This window comes from Oreochromis aureus, linkage group 22 (assembly GCF_013358895.1).
Source record: "Oreochromis aureus strain Israel breed Guangdong linkage group 22, ZZ_aureus, whole genome shotgun sequence".
Taxonomy (NCBI): domain Eukaryota; kingdom Metazoa; phylum Chordata; class Actinopteri; order Cichliformes; family Cichlidae; genus Oreochromis; species Oreochromis aureus.
In genome coordinates this window covers 40,790,146-40,809,718 of record NC_052962.1, presented here as the reverse complement: position 1 = coordinate 40,809,718, position 19,573 = coordinate 40,790,146, and the positions used below count along the sequence as shown (strand labels likewise).

The following is a 19,573-nucleotide window of genomic DNA, read 5'->3' as shown; positions in this document are numbered from 1 at the left end:
AGAACGCAAGTATGGCGAAGCTCGCGCTCTCTCAACGGGAGATTGAGAGACCAGTGTTGGACTGTAGAACTGCTTTGAAATTCATATGAGCTGTTCGCACTAAAGTAAAAAAATAACATCACTTATGCGGATACCCCTTTGGCGCCAGCTGCAAGGCCGGAGCTGAACAACAACACCCTGATAACGACTGTGTTTAGTCTGTTCCTTCACATTCCATGCAAGGCCACCTGGGTTGGCTGGAGGACTGTTTACTTAGCCTGGCAGGGCGAAGGACACTGTCTCAGCTGAACTCTGGACACGCACACACATACATATACTGATACTGATAAGCACTCACCGACGCATCACCCTCCCTACCCCGGATCCAACGCCACCTCCAACGCTTACCTCCCCGCTGATGTGGACATCGGGTCAGTTGGAGGCGCAGTCGAAAGATTGCAGGGGTCCCAGATCAGATGTACACACTGGAACTCTTTCCCATGTTGCTTGTCTGTGTTTATTGTGCTATGGTGTGTTGATATCTGTGCATTCCTGTATTATCCTTTTGTGTTACACATTTCGATGTTTTTTTCCTCGCTACCTAGCCCGACCTGTCTCCCCAATGTGATGTTTGTGTATTGTATGTGCGGTCGGCAAGGTCTGTCATCTCGGTTGCGGGCAAAAGACCTGCAACTGACAAATAAAGGCTATCTCATCTCTCATCTCTCTCATCAAAGTCTACCTTATGTAACATGAAATCAAACAACGGGTCACCGCTGGCTGAGATGCCGGCTTGCTGACCGCCTGTTTGACTCATTCGCTCTTTGATTAATGCAGTGAATCATCACTTAGCCAGCTGATTGGATCAGCACTTCCTGCTGCAGGTTCAGGGGCATCTGGGGACCCTCAGCAGGCTTCCTGGGCTTCCACTAAATTACAAAACGTTTGATTTGACTTTAATGAAATCCACTTCAATTAGCCCACACACACAACACAAACTGACTTCAGTAATCATAGGTGTCACTCTTACTGATTAGCTCTGATTGCTTCTGTGAGACGGTCTGTGGCCTTAAAGAAACCCTGCAGTCATGGTAACAACAGACGATTAATGATGACCCTCACTGAGCTCTGGTTTACATCCCCCTGTAGTTCAGATGCTGACACAATGAGCCTGGAAGCTGCCAGCATTTTTTATTTCACTGTATGGATAAATAGAAAGAACTGCACTGAGCCGAGACGTCAAAACCAGCAAGGTAAACCAAATCGAAAGAACGACCACAACAGGAGCGCGAGGTCAGCAAGAGCCGAGCAAGCAGACACAGGCTAAACACATGACACAGAGAAGGCTAATAAGGAACCCAGACAACACACAGATAGGCAGGAAGTCAAGGACAGAGGGAAGGAACAAAGAGGGAGACACCAACGTAACATAAACAGAATCGTCAGGTCAGGATCGGAAAAAGGAAACGACAGCAAGAAACGGTCTAATATGATCAATAATCGTTAAACCAGAATCTGTTTTCTCAAATTTAGATCACAGATGCCAGTTATTAAAGGAAAAAAAAATTATTTAGTGACAAACCAAAAACATCCCAACGTGCTTTATATTGTAAGGTAAAGACAACGAGCAAGAACGGGAAGGAAAAACTCCCTTTAAACAGGAAGAGCCCTGCAGCAGAGACCAGCTGTGGGACTGCGCCACAGTCACATGGGCCACGGGCCAAAGACCTGCTGTGGGACTGCGCCACAGTCACATGTATGTAAACGTCACCAGTGCTTTAGAGCTGGAGGCGACCTGCTGGTTCGAGTGTTATTTGGCACATTTTTATGTTTACATTGGAGTTCTGTGTTCATCAATATTCACAGCAGCCAACAAAGAGTTTGTGCTAAAGCGTGAATAAAGTCTTTCTCGCCGTTTGATTTCTCCGCATTTCTATGGGCTCAAAATGTGGTCATAAATATTTTGTACTTGTAAATCGGTTTTGTACTTGTAAAAAAGATTTGTATGCGTAAAAAAAATTTGTCTGTGCGTAAAAAAGATTTGTATCTGTAAAAAAGATTTGTGCGTGCGTAAAAAAGATTTGTATCTGTAAAAAAGATTTGTGCGTGCGTAAAAAAGATTTGTATCTGTAAAAAAGATTTGTGCGTGCGTAAAAAAGATTTGTATCTGTAAAAAAGATTTGTGCGTGTGTAAAACAGATTTGTGCGTGTGTAAAAAAGATTTGTGTGTGGACTTAGCCAAAAAACCCCTGCAAGTTACAAGTACGAATTTTGACCCTATTTTTCTTCCTTTAAGCTGATTGGTCAATGTCATGTCAATCACAAATTAAACAATCCAATCAGAGAACAGATGGGCTTGGCTGTCGGGGGGGATGCTTTACGGACCTTCAGGTCCTGGAAGGGTAACACAGTTTGAAGATGGAGGACAGCGGTGGCGCTTCTGCAGCGCAGGTAAGCTTTAATTTATGGTTTACTGGAACAAGCTAATTGTCCAGACATATATTTTGAATATCATGTTCGGTTACTACACTGTAATTTTTCACGGTGCCAAAAGCTAGCTTAAAAGGGCTCTCAACATTAGCCCTAGTGTTGCATGTGTTCAAATAGTCTCCTGTGTGGCACGGTCTGTCTGCTTAAACATCAGCATCGTGGAGAATTATGTGTTTGGATTTAAGTTTAATCCCGATGAGATGTCGTTTTGGTAATATTTGGAACTGAAATGCTCTGACTTGACCTTAGCACTGGTCCCAGGTCACCCCCGAGTTTGTGTTAGAGTAATACTACAGTAATTACAGTATACAACAACTTTCAACAGCTACTGAAAGTTAGGGGACCTAGCTTCAGTGAGCGTTTCATTTATGACAGCTTATAGGCAGCGACATTAAGAAGTACTCTGTCATACAGTACCAGATTGACCAAGAATGCTTCTGTGGTAACTGTAGTGCAGTGTCTGTCTGGTGTCAGTAAGCTATGTCTATTGATATTTGCTTTGCTGAATGTGTCGTGTTCAAAAATTTAAGAAGGAATTCAGGAGAAAAAGATTTAAAAAGATTGAATTTGCTTCAGCAGTTGAAATTACAAGTTTATAGTGCCAGCCTTTTGTGTGAACCAGCTTCCCAAAAAGGATAATGCTGAAACGGGCTTTACAGCTTATATACTGTGACAATAAAAACAGATGCTGATTCTAAGGCCCAGTTCACGGCATCTTGTTCAGACTCCATAACCCAGAGACTAATCTAACCATTATCGTGTGTTTGTAAGCATGCTGCAAAACCCCCCTCTGCACTCTATGTGTACCTGCAACATTTCAAATACAGCGCTGAATGACGCTCTCAACCTTCAAACATGGAGTGCCAACATGCTTATGAGCACATTTGCATTGTGTAAATCTTAAAAAAATAATGAAACAGCCTTACTTAATAATTTTGTAAACTTGTAAATAAATTTTCAACCCTAACAGATGTCAAATGTGTTTAGGGACTTTTAAAGTCTTTCTTCATCGGGTTATGTGTTTTGAAGTGTGCTATACTAAATTTGTGGGTCATCTGTGTCATCATGGGAACGTCCACGGGGTACTTCAGAGAGAACCCTTCTAAATAGGAGAGTGTATGATACATCCATAGAGAAACGTGTAAATCTTTGAAAATTGTCTGATTGTTTTACTTAACAGGTGACTGTAAATCAAGTGGACCTTGGTCTATCTCCCTCCAGAACAGAGAACCTGGGATGTCCCTGTGACTCTTTGGTGGGTTCATTTTTTTTTCATTATTAAAGTAATGTTGTTTGAATTTTTTGAATACAGCAAGGTGGCACAGGATAGAACATATTTAAAAATAATTTTTAATGCAATTCAGTTTCTTTACTGTATTACAAAGTTAATAAAAATAAAAAGATTTTCATGAGAATATTATTTTGTTTTATTGAGTTTTACGCAATAAAACATTTAATTGTTCCTTCAATGCACTTCATATGATATCAGTAATTCTATAAATTTTTTCTTCTTTCAGGTGGCTTTAGGAAGACATGTTTTCCAAAACCTTCAAAATAGGCTGGTGCAGTCCTACCAACAGCAGCCCTTGGACCTTGATCATATTGAGTTCCTCTGCGTGAACGCATCAACTCTAGTCTGTTCTCTTTCTGCTCATATTAATGTTCCATCACTGGTAGGTTTATTTGATTTAGTTTTGGTTACCTTTAAAAATCGTTTCAATATATGCCATTTTTATGTATCTTATAATGTTAATTTTAAAGTGTAGTAATTATGCTATACAAATACACCTGTCATCCATTGCTTTGTTAAATCCAAGATGAAATTTTGTTCTGTGTTTCAATATAAAGATTGGGGATAAGAATAATGTTACTAAGATGGTAAAACTGAATTCTAGGACTTCATCCAACTAAATATTTTAATGCAACCATCTTTTAGGTAGTTGAAGCTCTTCACCACCTCATCTGCCTCATCCATTCCGATATGGATACAAGAAGGTCTGCCATTGTTGTTGACAGCTCAGCTGGTGAACGGGGGAGGGCAAAGCTCTATGTTTCTGTCAGTGGCAAGACATTTTTAAACATTGAAAGAATACAGAAACAGTCAGAGTTTTGTTCAGAGAACTACGTGCGCACGGGTGAGTGATCGAGTGATACTCACCCCGAGGCTTTGTAGTCAGCTTTATTTATACATCGTAGCATTCCCTGTTTTATCAGGCTGTAACAGACAATCTGGGCATGTATGGGACACAGTGTATATGTGTGTGTGTGTGTGCAGTTTCTATCTCGAGGAAAACAGAAGCCAGTTTGGGTCCTGTTTCCCAGGGTGTCTGCAAGAGACTTTCACAGGAGTCAGCGAATACTGCAGGGCTCATGTGTATGTGTGTGAGCAGAAGCAAAGACAAAACATAAAGATATGTGAACACTGTGTGCTTTTCAAGCCTTTCTTAACAGGAGCATATGAGTAAATGAGTAAATGGAGCAATATAAGGAGAACTGAATAAATGAAACATTAAAAGGAAGATGTATCAAAAAGGAAAAACATCATAAAATCACAAAATCCCTTAACAGTTTCCAAAGACCACCTCAAAGATCTAATAAAGATGGACCTCTCCGTTCCTTGTATCTCCAAGCTTTTGGGCATATCGCAGAAAACAGTCCGACGAAGAATGGAAGAGTGGGGCCTCTCAATAACGGCAACCTACAGCTCACTATCAGATGATGAACTTGACAACTTAATTGCAGCCATAAAACAGGAATCGAAAAATCTGGGTTAGTTATTCATGTGAAAAATAATGCTTGTAATAAGATTCTATTTTATTTTTCTTGCTAGCAACATTTCATATTTACATGAATAACACTAGCTGAATGTCATGATTAGTTAGTAGTTTGATTTACTGTACTATAAGTGCCTTCCAATGTGCTGTTGTAATTCTTTCACTATGGAATGTCGTTTTAGGCTACAGAATGGTTAAAGGACGCCTCAGGGCACTGGGCCACAGGGTGCAGTGGAACAGAGTATGGGATTCCATGCGTCGTGTTGACAGTGCTGGAATCCTTGAAAGGATGGCAAATCTTGGATGTGTTGTTAGAAGGACATACAGTGTTCCTGGTCCTCTGTCACTGCTCCACATTGACACCAACCATAAGTTAATTAGGTAAGTTTAACATAACTCAATAGTCATAGGGCACATTTGGGCACATTACTATTTAACTCATTCATGCATATGCAAACACTGTATTTTACATTACGCCATTACTTTACCGCCAAGTTAGCAGTTATAAATAAATATATTTATATATATATATATATATATATATATATATATATATATTTTATTCTCTAAATTCTAACAGATTAAGAGAAGTTCACCAGCCTTTGCATGCTTTTAGAAATGTGTGATCCACTTTCAAATTTGACAAGTCCTAACTTGTAATGTTTCATATTTGATTATTGGTGAAAAATGCAATTAATTAATTATACTCAGTGTCTGAAGTCTTAGGGGCTGTGTCTTTGTCTCTTTACAGATATGGACTTGTGATGTTTGGTGGTGTTGATGGCTTCTCAAGGAAGGTTTGCATTCTTCACTAAAATAGCAGAAAATGTGATGCTAGTACTAGTACTTCCATAATGTCTCTTTATTTTCAGATCTTGTACTTGAAAGCAGCTAACAACAACAAGGCTTCTACAGCACTGACGTTCTTCCTTGAGGCTGTACAGGAGCATGGATTTCCATCGAGGTATAATGCAAAAACTTGCTGTTCACATTAGAGCATAGAGGCTTAAATCAGTCTCACTTCAATTTTGAATACACGTTTGTGCCTGACACACATGCTTACTGTCTGGAAATGATTGAATTTTCCTATCATTTGTATTCTATTTGCAGAGAAATACTACAATAATAATAATACGTTTTATAACACCTTAAGTTTACCTTACAATAGCAACAATACAATATATTGAAACATTGTAAATAAAATTTAGACATAAGTTAAAGAAGAAAAAAGCAAGCATGACAGTATAAAAAGCTGAGCAAGTTAAAATGGACTAATACAGAATCAGGTGTATGCAATTCTGAATAGATGGGTTTTGAGACGTGACTTAAAAGTGGTGAAAGAGTTTATGGTCCGGAGATCTGGTGGAGGCACATCCAAAGTCTTGGGGCAGAACAACTAAAGGCTCTGAGTCCCATTGTAGTTAGGCAAGCATGTGGAACAGACAGAAGGGAAACTGAAGAAGAGCGAAGTGTATGAGTGGGCGAGTACAAATGTAGTACAAATGTAGAAGATCAGATAAATATGGACAAATATGTCAAATCAGTGTCAGCTGTTTCCCATGTGTTTTCATTTTCTCTAATCACACTTGTGTGTATGTAGTCTGTGTGTTTCTGTTCATTCTTTGTCATGTTGTCTGTTGTGCCATGTTTCCATGCGTCTCTGCTTCTACGCTCCATGTTTCAGGTATCTTTGTATCCACGGCGAGTTTCATGTTTTGGTTTTTATGTTTATCTTTAGTCTGCCCAGTTTAGCTTCATCTCTGCCTTTTGTTTTGTATAGTTTTTACCAGGCTTAAGAAACGGCTTGCTTTCTGTTAACATTCAAGTTTTGTTCCACATTCCATTTTTGTCTGCACTTGGGTCCACTATTCATACTTCACACAGTCAGCTGCTCAGCCAGACTGTGACAGAACAACCATTTCACTGACTTTGCAAGTTAACATTACTAGTTGTGCATTGTACTTTTGGGGAAAATATTTACAAATATAGCTCTGCATAAGAGCTCAAAGAGACCTAAAATATTATACAGTTGAATGTAAAACATTCACATTTTTCTTTAAATGTTTAACTTTAAAATATTGCTAAAATGTGATACTCTGTCATTTCTGCATCCTTTGTTTTCATATTTCTAGAGTGAGGGAGACCAAGGAGTTGAGAATGTTGACATTGCTCGATACATGTTTGAAGTTCGGGGCTGTGGTAGAGGAAGCTTTATGTCTGGCAAAAGCGTGCATAACCAAAGGTATTCTAATTTACAACAAAAACATATTTTTGATTGCCAGGTGTAGTATTCCCATAACATTTTGTTTGCACAGAATGCTTGGAAATTATTTCATTTTATGAGGATGAATGTCACTGTATAGTGATTTTTTTTTTTTAAATGTTTTTTTTGTTTTGTTTTGTTTTGTTTTAAAGGATAGAACGCCTGTGGCTGATGTTTGGAATGTTGTCACCAACATCTACTACGATCTTCTTCACGGACTTGAGGAAGACAGACTCTTGGATCCAACAAACTGTACTGACCTTTTTGTGCACAGTATGTGTTTTTGCCACGAATCCAAGCAGATTTGGAGACGTTTATTGAAGGCTGGAACAATCACTCTCTTAGGACAGAGCGGAACTACACCCCAAACCAACTATGGGAGATTGGAAAGACTCAGAATCCAGTCAATCCTCCTGAAAGTATTGTGGTATGATTACACATCTTTAAATTCTTCAAATCGCTTTTTTGAAAAAAAAAAATATATGTATATCATTGACAAAATTAATAAAGCATGTATTTTAAAGACTTCCTGAATTGATGGCGTCTAATTTCAGGCAGAGTATCCAGATGTGGACATTGCAGACTTGGACCAAACTGGTATTCACCTTCCAGAACTTGTGTCTCCACTTGACAGTGAGGATTTGGAAAGAGTGAGACACCTTTTCAATCCCATGGAACCCTCGATGTCCTATGGGGCTGACATTTACAGTTCCTTGTCCAGTATGTGGAAGGCATTCTTGAGAACAGGCAGGATTTATAGCTTTATCTAGAGTGATGGTTGAAAATAAGATGCCCCAACAGATGTTTACATTATGTTGAATTATCAGTTTTTGTATCCAAGGACAGTTACTAAAAGTCTGCATCAATATTTATTTTCAGTTTTTAATCTTAATGCATTTTGTGTTTGATGAGTTTACAGTTATATTTTCCTGATAATCTGTCAGTTAATGCAAAGGTAACATGATAAATGCTTTCTGTTCTCATGTAAGTCCTTTGTTTAATAATAGCTTCAATAAAATTTTGTTTAGGTGCCATCATACCTATTCTTGCTGATTTCTATTTTTATTTAATTGTAAAGGCAATATTCAATTAATCTACTTTATTTACAGTCTGACAAGAATTCTTTTTCTTAACTTTGATGGAGTGGCAACCATTCTAGAATGTAACTTGTATTTAAGTCCAATAACTGCTGCTCCAAATCCATGTCCTTGAAAACTTCTAGATTTTAATTTGGGGTGTTCAAGCACATTTCCTTTGATTTACAAAATGATTTCAAACAACCTCAAAAATAATCCGGAAAATTATCATCCAATTTTCATAGCTCAAAACTTGACTTTATTGATAACAGCTTGAAAGTGACAAAACTCTCATGACTGTAGAACTGTAATGTTTTGATGTGTGTTAGCTGTCCTGCATGCGGTAATTAAATAGCTTGACCACAGCTGACAGTGTGGCAGATTTTTATTAACATTATATTCAACAGCATTGGCCTCTGTGTAACATTTAATACAGCTTTAGTATTAATCTACTTTTTTTCACTTCTTGTAATCCATGAAACTGCTTCAAACAAAGAGATGATGTGAATCGGATGCATGACAATGACTTTAAGTTAACAAAACAACCCTAAATAACACAGTCATTAGTTCCTTAACTTCAAATATAAAAATTAATGGTGGGAACTGTAACTTTAATTTTATATTTAAAATCGCATGACAATATTCCCAAAAATCAATAAGCCTAGGTAACAGTGAAACTTTTGGCTATGTAAAACATTTTTCAAGCATGGTAAAGTTTATTCGACATCCAGTGTCTACAAATTGCTTTTAAATAAGGCGAAACCTGTGGCACAAGTTGCAATGCAATCATCAACATGTTTGGAAAAGACATTGTACTCGTGGAAGTGCCCAGGCACACGCAACGTTCCAAAACATGTAGAGGATATGAGGTAGTCTGCTTTGACCACTTCAACCTTCATGGTACCAGTCGGAATTTCCCATCCGACCCAAAACCTCATCAGCTGGCTGAGCTGGAATGGAGTGGCTGTAAAGATAATCAATGCATTAGAAATCAAATTAGATTCAAATTTTGAATCACAATGCAATTACACTTGCCTGTTTCAATGTAGGTCTTCAGAAATCCCACTGTTTGCATTTGGATGCTTAGTGGGTAAGGTGGATCATCATCGTCTTCATCATCGCCCTCATCTCCTGGCCAAACAATGTGGCTAAGAACAGCCTAAAACGAGATTTCAGAGACACACTTAGGAATGCAACTGCCTTACAAAACAGTTTTTTTACATGTTACATTTGTGAAGGGACTTTTTTCCGACACTTGGCATTTATATATGGTGTATTCTATGGGGTGCTCATGATGGCACTGGATTATCTGGCAGCCTTTAAAAGAATTTCCCTCAGGATGAATAAAGTATTATCAATCAATCATTTTGTCTCACTTAAAGTATAATGGTAGAAGGACTGATTCTTACTTTTCTACTCTCCCAGACCCTTCCAAGTTTTTTCTACAACAATTATCATTCTCACAATCACATTCTTATTTTCAGTACTTCCTACAAAAAATTCATACAGAGCAGGGAGCCAGGGATCTTAACAAACTGCTGATCAGTAGATGACCTGCTCTACCTCCTGAGCTACAGCCTCCCTAAAAGCAGCATTAACTGTCATGCCAACTAGCCTTGTAACTGTAGTCGGCATCTTAGAAATGCATTGAAATACCTGTGCAGTAAGAATGCTGTCTTCATGCTGGGGAAAGACCACTGAGGCTGTGTCAGGTCTTTGTTGAAGCATAGTCAACAATCCGGTGTCCTTCAGACCTTTTCTGATGTGTTTTGTCTTCCTTTTAGTTCGGCCTATCACCTAAAACAATAATTAAAAATAACCACATGATATTTGCTTAGGTGATGACAATCTAAAAACAATTTTTAAAGGGCAATCTTACTGCATGATGGAGAAGCTGTTGGAACAGCCATCTGCGGTTTTCTGCACTGACGGGTGGCAAGTCCCAGGAAATGGCCAAATTGTTAATGTCATCCTTCTGCTGCTCAGTGAGGTGTTTATTACCATCAAGCTTATAGAGGAGAAAATTCCATTTTAGTATGTTGCAAATATATTGCCTAAAAAATCTGCATTTTCTTGAGGGGGGGGGGTATTTACAGTTATATAAAAATGAGTTAATTTAAATTATGATTTCACTAAGGCTTGAAGTAAATTAGTATTCACCATGCAAATTGTAGAACGAATATCTAGATCTGGCACATCATCGAGCTGGACAGTGACAGTGTCTCTATCAGCATGGACCAACATGTGAATAATAGCCTTGCTGAGGCCATGCAATCGTGGCCCATCGTTCAAAAATGAATGCCCAATCATTCTGCCTGCTACCACAAATAAGTCACTGTCTGCCAAAATCTGAGAAGTAGAAGGCACTAGATGGTTCTCTTGTCCCTCAAAGAGAAGGGTCATGTTGGCTGCACCTGGAGAAGAACAGTACAAGCAAAATAAAAAAGCTATAGCTTTATCTATTGACGTAAGTACTTGATTAATGAAGTTGTCAAACATGATGCAAATACTTCAATGGTATCTTTTTTTTTTTTTTTAATTTTTGGAGTAAAATTTTCGATGGATTATTTTAAAACTCATCTCACATTAATTAAGAAAAGGATATAGAAACATACCGCTATGGATGTTAAAGCCATGTTGCAACTTTAGCATTGCCATGCTGAAAAAATGTCTCTGGACCCCAGTGCCAACAGCTGTGTCACCTATTTTAAAATTGGGAAAAAGAAAAAAACAACAACAACACAAGTAAAGTTACAAACTGCTTTACAGCACCCTTTAATGGAAAATCCTCATTTACCAAGTTGGAATGTTAAACAGCCTTTAAAGAAACTAACTGAATGTATGCTTCACCATAAGCATTACCTTGTAAAGAACAACGAAAAGGTCCTGCCCAATCAATCTGTGGTCTTTTGTAGAAAGCAATGATCTCTCGGCTCTGGGATGTTTGATCTTGTCGAATGTCAATAATAGCTGTGATTGTGGGGTTCTCCTCCTTTTCCTTTAAGAGATGCCTCTTAAACAAAACTGCAGCATCTTGGGGATCACTGGCCTTTTTCCACTGTTCTACTAAAAGATAAAGTACATTGTATGCAAAAATAACATTTTGTACTGTAAACCCAGTAAGCCAAAAAATTAAGGCCCAGCACACTTTCTGGTAAGCACGTCAATTTGGAATTTTAAATATACTCTGACATTTGGTATGAAAAGTACCTTCCTTATTGTTGGCTGGGATGTCAGTGTTCATCTCAGCAGCAAAATTGAGAAGTGTGTCTCTGAATTCATGTGCTGTGTGATGCAGGTCATCCACTTCACTTTACCCAAAGTGGTGCAAAAGAAAAAAAAAGATCAGTGTTTAAACATATATACACTGATCCATCCATCTATCTATCTATCTATCTATCTATCTATCTATCTATCTATCTAGATAGATAGATAGATAGATAGATGCAGGAATACTGTCAATAAAAGACAAGGTGACCTAAACAATGCACTCTAAAGAAGCAAAAGTATATTGTCAAAATGCCAGGATGAACACTGATAAAAGCTCATCCATGTGGTCAACATGATCATAGAAGATGAACAGGTTAGGTAAGGATGAGCCCCTGCTATGACATGATGCAAAGGCAGAAGCAAGAGCAACTATAAATGTGCTACACATAGCATTTGTTTAGTGTTGTCCAACTAAAATGAACTTACCGATCACCACATGTACTGGCATGCAAGACCAAGTCATCTGGAGGATAACGATTTCCACAAACAGGACAAGAAGGCTGAAGAGGATATTGCAATTAAAAAGTGTATTTATTTTAGTCCTCGCAAAAGATGAACAGTCCAAATCTAGCACAGAATGCCACAGGTAATTAGCAAATAATGAAATAGTTGAACAAAGATCTGCTTGGAATTTTGTATTGTCCATATTACAATGTTAAATATATCTGGGAACTCACCTCCAATTGGACTTCATTCTGATGTGCCTGGTCAGTCATGCTTTCACACGCAGCTTCCTGGTAAAGGAATATAATGTTACATTACACATTTATGGTAGGTACATGCTGCTCACGATTTGTCATTTAGAACAAACTAGGGGATCAACAGCCCTCATGGGGACACTCCAATAGGGCATAAAGTTTTGGACTCTCCATCAATTGCTCTAAAGAAACGAAGAAGCTTCTCAGATGAGAGGTGGCACATCTTCAAGGAAACTTATAGAAGTCCAGATGTTTTCTTTCCAAACTCTTTACACTACAATGACTGGGATGACTGAGAAACTTCACAGACATTTAGAGCAAAACTTACGACTGATTTCAGCACATACATTGACTCTGGAAATTCACCCAAAGTAGTCTTGGGTAAAGCATAATATTCTGTCCTTCCATTTTGAAAGTAGTAAAAGGAATACAACTTAAAAGTTTTAGTTTTAGCAAAGGTGGTAGCAATGTTTGTTTTACTGTTGAATTTGGCTTACTTGTACACAGTTTTCTACGTGACAAACAAGTAGCTGAAGAGGCATAGTCACACCACAGGTCTTGCACTGAGACTTCGGCATTTTGCTGAATTCTGCAGCATCATGTGGAAGAGGTGTAGTATCAATTTTTTCTTGGAGAGGGACAATATAAAGTGTATTTTTTCCATTGTTGGTGGCCATCTTGAGCGTCTTGGCTGTGTAGCCTTGTGTTCCCTGAGATACTAAAGAGAGATTTCTCTGTCCGCTACCACCTAGAATATGGAACAAAAACCAAGTAAAATGCATTCGCAATACAGTAATGTTCTAAAAGTTGAGATCATAAAGTACAAATAAATCCATAACATTATGGAACACTACTGTTGTATAGCAATGTCTTTAAAAACTACCTTGTATCAACCTATACTTTTCATTTTTAAACAATGCTTAAAATGTTAAATGAATCACTAGACTAAAACAATATTTCATTCATAACTATATTCAGAATATTCAAGTTTTTTAATAAGTGGTGCTGTACTGTTGATGTTATACCTGTAAACAATGGAAGTGTATTGATGTGCATCTTATGCCTTTATTGCTTTTCAATCACAATGCGCCAAAAAAAGTGAGTTAATCTAAAAAAACAAGACCATGCCAACAAATCTGAAAACTAAATAATAAAAGCCATATCAGTGTTCCATAAGTTATTCTCGGAAGAAGTGTTAGAAATGTTTTAATTAGACAGAAAAGCTTCTTCTAAAACTTATCCGGATGCTTTTTGCTCTAAGTAAATGTCTTCTATTAACTCAGACACAAAGTCGGGGAGTTAAAATGACTTACCTCCTGCTTTATACAAGAGCCATCCACCAGTTAGGGCCTTCATCTTCGGATACTCTTCATGCAGAGCTATAGTAATCTAAATTAGGGTTAAAAGAAATCAAACATTTCCTCATGATTAGTTTGTCAAGTCAAATTGTAACATTTTTCAATTTTAATTTTGAAGTTTAAAATTAGATTTTTTTTGACAAGATAAAGGCATCTAAAATTGAGAAAAGTACTTCTTCATGATCAGCATTGTCAGCTATGCTGAGAGTTCGCCTTCCAAGTCCAGCTTGAAGAAGCCGTATTTCATTCTTTGGGGTTTTTGTCGTGGAATCAGGCAAAAGACAGAATTGCAACTGAATGTTGCGAACTGCATGTATGACATTACTAGGAGCTGGGAAAGGCCTCTTTCCTTTGGATTGCCTTCTTTGAAACATTGCTGGAAATGACCTGTAAATAAGATTATACATTTGAGGCATTAAACACTTTGCCAATTTCTTCCAAATTAAAGCAAGACTACTCATCTGATTGGAAAAGTACTGCATTACTGTTAAGGTGAAATGTCATAATGATGTTTAAGGAGGATCCAAGTGCATAGGTAATTTGCAGAACAGGTTGTTTAAATAAAAAGATGACTTACATAAAAGAGAGTAAGAGTAAAAGCTGAACACACAATAGAGACAAATCATGGATGCAGCATTTTACTTTTGTGCATGCCAGGTTAAAGCCTATGAATTATATTTTTAAACAAAAACCAAAGAGTAACTCAAAACCAAAGGGTTGCTTGAATCCAGTATTCATTATATCCTTGTCAGTACAGATGTTGTGTCTTCTCCAGAATACAGGAAAAGAATATTAAAAATATGAACAACTGAAATACAAACCTAATTATCTGGGCTTCTACTTTACTGAATATCTTAGATTATTGTTCCATAACACTCCCCAATGAATGGAGTAGCATTACTGGCAAATTTCTTTTCTTTTACCTTTGCATTTCTATTTGGGTGCTCACTCTTGGGGTTTGCTGAGGCACTGTCGCTGTAACAGATGTGGTTGCAGTTCCACTCCTAATATCAGACTGGGAAGTTGACAGAATTCCCACAAGATTCAGTATAGCCTTCTCTATTGCAGTCTTTGGCTCCTGTTGAAAATATATTTATATGTTATTGAACATCTGCATCTTCATTTAAACAATACCATATGGTTTCCCGATATATCCCTATTCCTTATTAACCTGATATTAAAATAGTTAACAGTATAACTAATAGTCATGAGTGAGAGTTTAAAAGAACACTAAGGAAGCTTGTTAAGCCATAGTTACAGTAGTAGAAGAAAATTGAAATCAAATACTTTATACACGCACATATATTTGTGCTGTCAGCGGTAATCTCCTTAAAATGACGTTAACCGATTTTACGTTACCAAGTTAGTGCAGCGTAACACGTTAGCACGGTTTGCTCGTTAACGCGTTAGCAGCTACTGAAAGTGAAGCTAGGTCCCCTAACTTTCAGTAGCTGTTGAAAGTTGTTGTATACTGTAATTACTGTAGTATTACTCTAACACAAACTCGGGGGTGACCTGGGACCAGTGCTAAGGTCAAGTCAGAGCATTTCAGTTCCAAATATTACCAAAACGACATCTCATCGGGATTAAACTTAAATCCAAACACATAATTCTCCACGATGCTGATGTTTAAGCAGACAGACCGTGCCACACAGGAGACTATTTGAACACATGCAACACTAGGGCTAATGTTGAGAGCCCTTTTAAGCTAGCTTTTGGCACCGTGAAAATTACAGTGTAGTAACCGAACATGATATTCAAAAATATGTCTGGACAATTAGCTTGTTCCAGTAAACCATAAATTAAAGCTTACCTGCGCTGCAGAAGCGCCACCGCTGTCCTCCATCTTCAAACTGTGTTACCCTTCCAGGACCTGAAGGTCCGTAAAGCATCCCCCCCGACAGCCAAGCCCATCTGTTCTCTGATTGGATTGTTTAATTTGTGATTGACATGACATTGACCAATCAGCTTAAAGGAAGAAAAATAGGGTCAAAATTCGTACTTGTAACTTGCAGGGGTTTTTTGGCTAAGTCCACACACAAATCTTTTTTACACACGCACAAATCTGTTTTACACACGCACAAATCTTTTTTACAGATACAAATCTTTTTTACGCACGCACAAATCTTTTTTACAGATACAAATCTTTTTTACGCACGCACAAATCTTTTTTACAGATACAAATCTTTTTTACGCACGCACAAATCTTTTTTACAGATACAAATCTTTTTTACAAGTACAAAACCGATTTACAAGTACAAAATATTTATGACCACATTTTGAGCCCATACATTTCTGTTTGTTTTCATCATTCGCCTGCATTGATCCGAATACCGCGGCAAAGTCCTCTGAAACACTCACATTTCCATCAGTTCGTTTTCCTGCTCTAATCAATACTTTGTATTGACACTACTGGGTCAAATGATGGCTTTTAGAACAGAAGCTGTCATTTCTGCAGACACGTACACAAACTTGATAAAAGATGCTTTTTGCTGCACATGCTGGCTGTGAAACTCAGAGGAATGAATGGTGTCTGCTGGTGCAATCTAATGCAATCCAATAGCAGAACTCTGTTACTGACACGTACAGTAGGATGAGTCAGGCCAACACGCAGCTCCACAGTCATTATTTAACAAACCGATCCTTTAAGCAGCGCCTCGGTTTTTTGTGTGTTTAAGCCGTTTCAGCGGCTGCCTACAATCACGCTCTCCACTGATTAGCTGCACCTCACGTGGCTTTTGTAAACAGGATCTGCCACTCGTGAGCTCCACCTTCTCCACCTGCCTGTGCAGAGGTCCAGAAAGCAAAGTCGAAACCCAGTGGAAAAAATGTAATTACTCATTGTTGCTTGGAAACAGCAGCTAATCCGATCTGGAATATGAGAGTGGAAAGCACAAACATGCGCCATGTACCTGCTAATTAATAGTGACTTTAGGCTTTCATTAGACACGAGCTGTATTTATGCACAAACATGGCAGGAAATATCAAATCACAACACTGAGTTTTCCTGCTGCCACTGACTGTATGGCGTCTCCCTGCACTCACACTTACAGCTGCTTTTATAAAATTCAAATTCAAATTCAAATTCAAATTTTTATTTGTCACATACACAGTCATACACAGTACGATATGCAGTGAAATGCTTACACAACTGCTCGTGACCTAAGGAAAAAAGAAAGGGCTATGAATAAGATAGGAAATAAATATGAAAATTAAAAAGGGTAAATTTAACTAGGAAGGAATAAAATAAAATATATATATGAATTTGTTGAAAATAAAATAACTGTACAACACAAATTAGAATGAAGGGTAAATTTAGCTGGGAAGGAATAAGATAAAATATATATGAATTAAAGTTTAAAATAAAATAACTGTACAGCAAAATACACAATACACAATACACACAACCTGCGTACAGCAGTGTGGACAGGTTTACTATCCACACTATTCATTTTAACCCGTCACTCCAATCATCAGTGTCTGTTTGTTGCTCTTCATGCAGCTCTGTGTACATCAGTCTGTACGCTCCACATTTAGTTTGTAGTAAATTAATTCCTCAACTTGTGGTGCTTCCACCACACATCGGTTCTTCCAAACACGACCACAGCACATGGAACATGTGCAATGTCTGAGCAGCAGTTAGTGTGATATTAGCAACATAGTGCTGGTGACATGGTATATAAGGCGGCTGTAGGTCAGGCTCTACTAACCGGAACGTTGGTGGTTCGATTGCCGTCTGCTCCAGACGGGAAGATGCTAACCCCGTGTTGCTTTTTGGACCAACATAGGAGTGTGAATGCGTGTGAATGTGAGACAGAAAAGGTTCTTGTGTGGATGAGTGAGTGAGGCAAGTTTACCTATTACCTATTACCTACCGTAAACCAGGCCCATTACAGCTGACTCCGCCCACCACCTGTTTGACCTGCTGCCCTGTGGTCGACGCCTCGGGTTGTTTAGGTCTCACACCTCCAGACTCACTAACAGCTTCTTCCCGCGGGGCCATTCAAGCTACGTCTACATCTGGATAAATTTGAAAATGGCGTTTTCGTCTGAAAATGCTCCGTGTCCACACTATCATTTTCAATCGTTTCCGAAGAGTTGTTCATCCACATTGAAACGTTCCTGTACTGCGCATGCGTGAAACGTAAGACGATTCAACCTGCCATATTTCTGTTTGCCATTTATTTACTTTCCGGCTCTTTGAAACGTCTTTGAAAAGCACCAAGTTTTTTAAATGTTTTTCAAAGTTTCAAAAGCGAGTGAGAATTAAAGAATTTGAAGAAAAGCTATCTGGAGCATGTACAAACTGATATTAATCTCTAATAGGGCCGTCAAACAAAACAACTGCTGTGTAATGCACTCCGCTATCTTAGTTTAATTGGTCACATGACTAAAATCTGTTTTCGTTTTTGTAAAGGCTCCAGGTTCGCTGTCCACACTGCTACGCGAAAACAGCGTTTTCAAACTTATCCCCTTTGGGGAGCGTTTTCAAAACGCTGCGTTTTCCTTGACCGAAAATGCCGTCTCAGTGTGGACGGGAGGCCAAAACAGAGAGAAAAAGGTGCGTTTTCAAACAACAACGCATTAGTGTAAACATGGCCGAAAACTGTTAACAAACACTACCCCTCCACTCCACACCACACCCCTGCCCACCCACCTCACCAATCTGAGTGACCCTGATCACTGAGGACACTCCCACACAGACTGTCCTCACACCTTAGGCTCTTTTAAAATTCCAAGCACTTTGTTCTCCAGTGTGTGCGTTCCTCTTGCTTTTGTATATTTCTTCTCCTGTTATTTATTTCTGCCGTCTACTATTCATATTTAACACTGTTGATGTGGAGCACCCACAGTTTCGGTGTACATGTACAATGACAATAAAGGGCTATTTTATTTTATTTTACAACTTACACACTGCCATGCGCCGTCATCTGTTTGACTGTTTATTGACAAGAACGAGCAATTATGATGGAGGTGTCAGCCAACAGGATTCTAGAGGACAGTTTAGTTTACGGGGACCAGTGTCACTGAGAGAGAGGTGAGTTGATCTAGGCGAGCCCACAGGAAGGTCTTCATACATGCTCCACCATTGCTCCCAACAAACATAACACATTGTTTACATCTGCTGTTTTTTGCACAGTTTTCTGTAAAATAGTCCGTTATTGCTTTTAAGCATCTTTATAAAAAATGATCCCACTCAGCTGCTCATTTCTTTGAATCCGAGTATGTTATTTTCAATAACTGAACAGCCTTTCTTATGTTAAATTTGCTACAGCCTCTCCTTTCCTGTTCTTTATTTCTGTGTGCGTGCTCCATCTGCCTTTGTCACTTTGCTGCTGGAACATTTATCCCATGAGGGCATTTCTATTCTGTTCATCCAGAGGTACAGAATCAACTTTTGGGGAGTCCACAGGAAAGTCCCAGTGTGCAGTATGATGATTGCCTGATATGTTGCACCTCCACAGAGGGAGGACAGCTCTGTGGGGACTAGTGGGCTGTGCAGGAGGAGTCTAACTGGGAACAGAGAAACACAGAGGTTATACTGGAAGTCATAAAGTCAGAGAAGGGCCTCTTTATTGTATTATTGTGAAGCACTTTGGGATTCTTATCCTGTGATGACTACTACTTCTACTACTACAGCAGACAATCTGGATGAGAGGGATGT

General features: G+C 38.5%; 2 protein-coding genes across 2 annotated transcripts; one reads left to right on the top strand and one right to left on the bottom strand.

Annotated features, from left to right (window-relative positions):
- Positions 1-2,337: 2,337 nt before the first annotated feature.
- On the top strand, positions 2,338-6,526 carry LOC120435654. The gene is made up of 8 exons (XM_039605456.1): positions 2,338-2,430; positions 3,650-3,724; positions 3,987-4,142; positions 4,406-4,520; positions 5,038-5,238; positions 5,426-5,624; positions 5,995-6,040; positions 6,116-6,526. The coding sequence occupies exons 1-8, from the start codon at positions 2,398-2,400 to the stop codon at positions 6,236-6,238; spliced, it is 948 nt and encodes a 315-aa protein (XP_039461390.1). The 5' UTR covers positions 2,338-2,397; the 3' UTR covers positions 6,239-6,526.
- Positions 6,527-9,316: 2,790 nt separating this feature from the next.
- On the bottom strand, positions 9,317-15,814 carry LOC116314048. The gene is made up of 15 exons (XM_039605375.1): positions 15,722-15,814; positions 14,832-14,986; positions 14,082-14,295; positions 13,864-13,939; positions 13,048-13,298; positions 12,530-12,586; positions 12,279-12,352; positions 11,793-11,893; positions 11,445-11,645; positions 11,198-11,284; positions 10,743-10,996; positions 10,462-10,590; positions 10,239-10,379; positions 9,618-9,741; positions 9,317-9,546 (listed from the first exon to the last, which is right to left on the bottom strand). The coding sequence occupies exons 1-15, from the start codon at positions 15,752-15,754 to the stop codon at positions 9,317-9,319; spliced, it is 2,127 nt and encodes a 708-aa protein (XP_039461309.1). The 5' UTR covers positions 15,755-15,814.
- Positions 15,815-19,573: the final 3,759 nt, after the last annotated feature.

What these genes read in the sequence shown, in the direction of transcription:
- LOC120435654 (XM_039605456.1), top strand. Translation starts at nt 2,398, where the DNA reads ATGGAGGACAGCGGTGGCGCTTCTGCAGCGCAG. An exon ending in GATGTCCCTGTGACTCTTTG is followed by an intron (nt 3,725 to 3,986) that starts GTGGGTTCATTT and finishes TTCTTCTTTCAG; the next exon opens with GTGGCTTTAGGAAGACATGT. An exon ending in ATATTAATGTTCCATCACTG is followed by an intron (nt 4,143 to 4,405) that starts GTAGGTTTATTT and finishes ACCATCTTTTAG; the next exon opens with GTAGTTGAAGCTCTTCACCA.
- LOC116314048 (XM_039605375.1), bottom strand. Translation starts at nt 15,754, where the DNA reads ATGGAGGACAGCGGTGGCGCTTCTGCAGCGCAG. An exon ending in TGGCTTTAACATCCATAGCG is followed by an intron (nt 10,997 to 11,197) that starts GTATGTTTCTAT and finishes GTTCTTCTCCAG; the next exon opens with GTGCAGCCAACATGACCCTT. An exon ending in AACAGCTTCTCCATCATGCA is followed by an intron (nt 10,380 to 10,461) that starts GTAAGATTGCCC and finishes TTATTGTTTTAG; the next exon opens with GTGATAGGCCGAACTAAAAG.